A 7,369-nucleotide genomic window follows, 5' to 3' on the forward strand; every position below is an offset into this window, starting at 1 on the left:
TATTAAATATTCCCTCTTTGTCTCTCTCCCCTTCTCTACTCAGTCAGCCGCTCTATCCATTCTATCCATTCTCTCCCTGCCCCTTTTTCTCTTATTCTCTTTTCCTCCGTCTCCCTCTCTGGTCTGCACTTCTTTAGTTTACATTCTCTTGCAGCGCTGCCCTGGTGGATTGAGATCGCTGGCACCGTCACGCCGTCGGCCGGCAAAAAAGTGCCAGACTCATAATGAGGGCCTTAATCTCCCCGTGCCGACCAAAAAATGAATGTGTTCTTGTCTAAAGTAATTGGTGCTCATGTAAAGTGCTCCAATAACTTTGGGGGGAGTTCTCTCTATATAATACCGCAAAAAAAAAAAAAAAAAAAGCAATCTGGAATCTTGGCAACTATGTGTTAGCCCCCCACCCCCAAGCACCCAAACCCCTGGGGAGTGTGAATGCAAGAAAGCTACCTGTGCTGCGGAGAAGACATCATCAATACTCAAACAGTACAACCATTCTCTCTGAAAGCTAGGAACAGTTGGTTTTCTCCAGTGCTAATATATCGAAGACAAATACTTTTGTAATTCTTGTAATATTGCCTAGCACTGTGTTATGTTTGCATTCTTTTTTATTTAATTAATATTTTCCGTCCCTGCAGGTGTCCTTTGTGGCTCACATAGGAGGAGGACTTGCCGGTATGACCATTGGTTACGTGGTCTTTAGCAGCTTCGACAAGAATTTGTTAAGAGATCCCCGTTTCTGGATTTGTATAGCAGCGTACGTTGTCTGCGTCATATTTGCTGTATTTTTTAACATCTTTCTTTCGCCAGCTGCCTAAAGGGAGAACAACAAACTAGAGACCTAAAATCATAAATGAGGTCAATAGGCAACAGTAACCATGTTTACAAAGGCAGTTGCACAACAACCATCTGTGTAATTAGAAAATGGCCCTCTTGCCTCATGAGCAATGACAGCGTGAAAGGACTATGGACATTTATTTTAACCCTCGAGTTACAGGACACTCGCACTTCTGAATCTCAGAAGCACACATGCCATAAACTTCGAAGTAAGATTCAAACTGTATTAATATTTTATTAGACATTTTGCAGCATTTTTTACTGATATGAGATCGTCTGAAACGTATAAAGTGTACATTTTTGTAAACTGAATAAACTGTATTTTTGGTGAGTGTCTGTCATCTGCGTCAGCATCAACTTCTGCTAGATTTGCTGGTCAAGTTGCTGTGGTTTTAGTACCTGCTTACACTTGAGTCATTGTTCCTATTTCACATTGTTGAGCCAGGCCTGATAGTGGAACTAATTTATGAGAAACTGGGTTATTCTTTGAGGGGTATGGGAGCTCTTCAAAGCCACAGTCCTTGTCAGGGTGAACCAAAAAAGCAGTAAATTAACTTGTGCTTCGCCCACTGGTAGCTTGGCACAAAAGCAATAAGGATTAATTTAGAGGCAATGTGTGAAGTATCTATGCAGCACATAAACAGCAATAAAGTGAAAACACAACACAAGAACAATTCAACACTAATTTAGTAAAGTAGAGTAACATTTAATAAATGCTCTGCATTCTTTTTAGTGCTTTTCGGCCACCATAGGCTGTGTCATCACTTAAAAGCCCTGGATGTCTGAGGTAATATAGAGGAGAAGACGGACAATCTTGTTTGTGGAAAAAGCAGGTATTGTTCACAGTTTGATGCTGGTTTGGTGTGTCACGGGGAAATGCGAATTGTTTCACAGAGACTAGACAGAAGGGGCTCTATTATCATATTTGTGCTAAGAAATAGCACAGGTGTAAGTTTGTCATTAACAGGACTATATTACGGCGGAATAAGAAATGTAATTTGAACTTCTAGTTTCTTTTATCCAGTTTAGTAGAAGAAGGGACCGGAAGTCATATACATCCATTCCATCTATTGTTATCAAGTGTGCAAACTTTTCATCATGTAACTCTACAAAGGACTAAGCATAGTAACCAAAACTCAGTATGTTCCTTTGTCACCATGTACTGGAGATTTACATGCCAATTAATAAATGACAAGTATTACTCAGAAAATGCTGAAATGTACATATATACTCTAAAGGGCAAATACATTAGTAAGCATTAAGGCTAATTTTTTGACGCAAAAGCGGCGCAAACTTACAAAATACAATTGTATTTTGTAAATTTGCGCCACTTTTGCGTCAAAATGCGGCGCAAATGCGGTGCTGAAAAAGTATAAATATGGAACTGAACTGTTCCGGGGATTAAACAGCAGGCGTAGGTGGTCCCGTACCCTTATCTCCACATCAAACCATAGTGGATTTTCAAAGCCTGAAGTCTCCCCGATGAGGCCCTACCTTGAATATTTGGAGGGTTTTTGGATTTCCGTACTGTGGAAGTCCTGATTACTTAAAGGATTAGGTATGTACTGTGGTCCTGAAGAATCGCATTAAGATCATTTTTTTACTTAAGAAAAAGGCGACAAACATGTTGACCAATGATATCGAGTAACACAGCGGATCCTGTGTTTACTTCCCTCTTTTTACTACTCTCGATTGTGAGAATTACTACTTTATTTATATGGGGAGTGTAGGCATTAATCTACCGTATCCCTGCGTATTGTTTTTAATCAGGCCAGAGGTTCCAGCATTAGAATAAACTTGCATAACTGTTACCTCTAGTCATTTTTAATTATCCTTACACCAATCCTTCATAAAAACCTTTTTTTGACCTGTTGTACATCACTTCAAAAAGATCTCCGGCAAATAGCCCCAGTGTGGGGCCCGTCAGGCATTGCAGTGCCGGCCTGACGAGGAGCTTGGCCCTATGATGAAGCATGCCACCGGAAGGTGAGTGAGGGCTCTTGCTTCGATCATTTTTTGGTTCCCATCAAATGCTGAACCATTGAGTGTGAAAGAAACCTTCTGGCGTTTTTTGGAACCGTGTGTACCTTTTTTGATTCATTATTGGCAGACTGCTGACAGGCCAGTCCAACACCAGACCTGCCAACTTCCATACCAGTCTCACAGTGTGAGAAGGGGGCGGGCCTTCTGCTGAGAATAACGTAAGTGGCACTTTGGACCACCAACCCGGCCCCAAGCTCCCCTCCAAACAGAAAAGGGTTGCTGAGGCTGCTGCTGATGTCCTGGTGTGTTTTCACAACCATTAAGGGTCGTCAAGAGTTTAAAGCCTCCGAAAATTACCTGAAAAACACTGTTTTCAGTGGTTTTCACATCATTTTCCCTGCCACCATGTGATTTTGGCTCCTCACCATGTGACAGTGTGATGGGAGCTGATATAGTGTGTCACACGAAGGCACCATGCGAGTTGGCAGGTCTGCAACACTGCCTGCCCTTACCTCTCAGTTTTTGTCTGAAGCTGAGAGAGAAACATAAATGACAATTATTGATGCCCAGGGTGCTTCTTGTCCTTTTGGCTAGGTCTGTGCTATACAAATACCGCATCCAGGCATGTATACATATTTACATACATGCATATAGACATACGTAATTTCCCTTTAGCCCAAATAAACCCGTCGTCCTTGTGCAGTTGCAGGCCAACCTAGGGTTGAAAGAGAAGCGTTGGAAACTTGAGCTCCCATCACACCATGACTGAGGGGAGATTCTTTCTTGAAGAAAGGCAAGGATCTGATGTCAGTGAAAACAGCTCGGTTGGTAAAATGTATTGATAATTATCCCTCCTGCAAATCATTCATAGTTTGCCGAAGGTGCGTTGTGATGAATTGTGTTTAATGTGATCTAAGGTTGGGTAAAGGATGTCAGGCAGCATGGAAATATAAATATAGGAAAATTCCAATAAGATGGCCAAAAAATAAATATGGATAAATACAGATGGAAATGTTTAAAAAAAAGAAATACCATAAAAGTGGGAGCCTTAGATGAAAATGGGGGACCAGAACAAAAGGGTAAGTGTTGCAGTTTAGTTGTGGCGAGTGATGACATGTATAACTAGGACGTTGACGCACATCTGTCATGTACAGTTGTGCAGTGTCCTGAGGACATGAAGGCATAATTGCGTCAGTGGTGTAGCCAGGAGGCAGCACGCCCAAATGGTACCCTCAGGAGCAGTACCTAGTTCAAAGTCTACTAGAGCAATCATGCCTGATCCGGGGTGAAGCTAACAGCAATTGTTGGCAGACATAAGTAAAAATTATTTGCCCTTTCTCAGAGGGAGTAGTATTTGGATCTTTTTAGGAGAGGTGACTGGAGGATAAGATCTAGCATTGTGATTCTGAACATCTCTAAGTCCATAGTCCGGTGGCTCCTTTTGTAGAAATATAGCACCCAAACTAAATGAGGCATTGCCTTCACTGAGGTGTGGCCTCAAAATGGTAGAGGCAACTTTTTATGGAAGGCAAAGTTGTTGCATAATTTAGGAAGAAAGCGAGAGTGAAACATCGACAGGCCAGGTCCTTCAGCGGTTCTCCCAAAAGGTAGAAAGTACTTCTTTCACCTTTTCCTACACAGATTTGAAACTGTATTCTGGTACCCTATTTACTAATGATAAATAGCTCCACTATCAGTGTCCCACCAGCAACTCACATTAGTTCCATTAGTCCACTGTTAATGTTCCTCCAGCTCCTCACACTGCCTGCCATTGTACTCTGGGTTGCCCACTTGTGTTGAGTGAACCAAACCCCAGCAGACAAAAATCCTGCACATATTCAAGTGCTTTGAAATTTGCAGGACCCTCAGACATTCTCTAAGATGAGGTCTGAGGTTGAGGAGAGAGAAGAACAGTTTGATTTTGTCAAGCCTTCTGGTTTGGTTAGAGAGCAGGCCATCGAAGGAAATTACAGTTTGTGTTTTTTAATTATTTATTTGCCTGCATTGCCAAACACCTTACACAAAATGTCCGTTCTGCCACCCACAATTCTTTCTCCCTGATCTTTTTACTACATACAGGGAGTGCAGAATTATTAGGCAAATGAGTATTTTGACCACATCATCCTCTTTATGCATGTTGTCTTCCTCCAAGCTGTATAGGCTCGAAAGCCTACTACCAATTAAGCATATTAGGTGATGTGCATCTCTGTAATGAGAAGGGGTGTGGTCTAATGACATCAACACCCTATATCAGGTGTGCATAATTATTAGGCAACTTCCTTTCCTTTGGCAAAATGGGTCAAAAGAAGGACTTGACAGGCTCAGAAAAGTCAAAAATAGTGAGAGATCTTGCAGAGGGATGCAGCACTCTTAAAATTGCAAAGCTTCTGAAGCGTGATCATCGAACAATCAAGCGTTTCATTCAAAATAGTCAACAGGGTCGCAAAATAACTGCCCATGAACTGAGAAAAGTCAAGCGTGCAGCTGCCACGATGCCACTTGCCACCAGTTTGGCCATATTTCAGAGCTGCAACATCACTGGAGTGCCCAAAAGCACAAGGTGTGCAATACTCAGAGACATGGCCAAGGTAAGAAAGGCTGAAAGACGACCACCACTGAACAAGACACACAAGCTGAAACGTCAAGACTGGGCCAAGAAATATCTCAAGACTGATTTTTCTAAGGTTTTATGGACTGATGAAATGAGAGTGAGTCTTGATGGGCCAGATGGATGGGCCCGTGGCTGGATTGGTAAAGGGCAGAGAGCTCCAGTCCGACTCAGACGCCAGCAAGGTGGAGGTGGAGTACTGGTTTGGGCTGGTATCATCAAAGATGAGCTTGTGGGGCCTTTTCGGGTTGAGGATGGAGTCAAGCTCAACTCCCAGTCCTACTGCCAGTTCCTGGAAGACACCTTCTTCAAGCAGTGGTACAGGAAGAAGTCTGCATCCTTCAAGAAAAACATGATTTTCATGCAGGACAATGCTCCATCACACGCATCCAAGTACTCCACAGCGTGGCTGGCAAGAAAGGGTATAAAAGAAGGAAATCTAATGACATGGCCTCCTTGTTCACCTGATCTGAACCCCATTGAGAACCTGTGGTCCATCATCAAATGTGAGATTTACAAGGAGGGAAAACAGTACACCTCTCTGAACAGTGTCTGGGAGGCTGTGGTTGCTGCTGCACGCAATGTTGATGGTGAACAGATCAAAACACTGACAGAATCCATGGATGGCAGGCTTTTGAGTGTCCTTGCAAAGAAAGGTGGCTATATTGGTCACTGATTTGTTTTTGTTTTGTTTTTGAATGTCAGAAATGTATATTTGTGAATGTTGAGATGTTATATTGGTTTCACTGGTAATAATAAATAATTGAAATGGGTATATATTTTTTTTTGTTAAGTTGCCTAATAATTATGCACAGTAATAGTCACCTGCACACACAGATATCCCCCCAACATAGCTAAAACTAAAAACAAACTAAAAACTACTTCCAAAAATATTCAGCTTTGATATTAATGAGTTTTTTGGGTTCATTGAGAACATGGTTGTTGTTCAATAATAAAATTAATCCTCAAAAATACAACTTGCCTAATAATTCTGCACTCCCTGTATGTAATAAACAGGCTGCCCTCTTGATCTCTAAAAGTTATCGAAGTGTAGTCTGTTTACTGTAGGAACGGTAAACAGATTATGGGCCTGATTTAGATCTTGGCGGTAACAGTCCAACCACTGGTTTCCTGTCTGGAAACGTGTCTGACACCTTGACGATCCGCTCACTCGATTTAGATGTTGACCATACCGCCAAGCCAACTGTGATGGTCTGACCTCCACACCTTAGATGGCGGATTGGAGGGGAAATGGGCTACAAGCCTACCTTTTTTCTCCATACCACTTCCGTTTTTGGCTGGACAACACCTTTGGTTGCTGCTGCCACTGGGTCAAGGAGAAAATACAACCCCCCATCGCCAGACTTAAAGGTAGGGAACCTACATTGGTTGTGTACGTTGTGTGGTCACCGCATATGAGCTCAGGACCACTGCAGTCATATACATGCCACAGTATTTTTGGGGGAAATACTGAATTGCATACTTTGGGAGCACATTTGTTTGGGACATAAAGGAGATGCACTGGTACATAACACATATTGCACACATACACAACTGTTATGTTGATATCGGTATTCATTGCCAAATGAGTGCTGGCTCCACACTCGTTAATTTCACACCCGTCAACTATGTCCATGTGTGCACATTGCAAGGGAACCTGTACCTGTGATGTTGTGCTTCCAGTTGTGTATGTGAGTCTTTATGTCTATGTGTGTGTGTGATTTAATTGGCTGGCTGAGGCAGTGGAAGCTGGAGTGGGTAATGTGGTGTGTCTGTATGTGTGCCACGTGCACGTCGAATTGATGTTGTGTATGTTTGGTTGTTTGTTTTCTTGCTGTGTGCAACATTCAGGTGAGTGTTGTGTGGTTGTCGTTGTGATGTGTGTAGTTCTGCTTTGTGTAGATGTTGTGTCAGTTGTGGTTGTGTTGTGTATGGGTGCAGTGT

At 42.4% G+C, this 7,369-nt stretch overlaps 1 protein-coding gene across 3 annotated transcripts in view; it reads left to right on the forward strand.

The window, feature by feature from the left end:
- Positions 1-1,173, forward strand: part of RHBDL2 (rhomboid like 2) — a 105,910-nt gene extending 104,737 nt beyond the window's left edge. For all 3 annotated transcript variants that reach the window (XM_069223961.1, XM_069223963.1, XM_069223962.1), the window contains exon 9: positions 636-1,173. In XM_069223961.1, the coding sequence (XP_069080062.1) occupies positions 636-815 (180 nt within the window). In that variant the 3' untranslated portion in view covers positions 816-1,173. The remainder of the gene's footprint in view (positions 1-635) is intronic.
- The last annotated feature ends 6,196 nt before the right edge of the window (positions 1,174-7,369 follow it).

This window comes from Pleurodeles waltl, chromosome 3_1 (assembly GCF_031143425.1).
Source record: "Pleurodeles waltl isolate 20211129_DDA chromosome 3_1, aPleWal1.hap1.20221129, whole genome shotgun sequence".
In the NCBI taxonomy this organism is placed as follows: Eukaryota; Metazoa; Chordata; class Amphibia; order Caudata; family Salamandridae; genus Pleurodeles; species Pleurodeles waltl.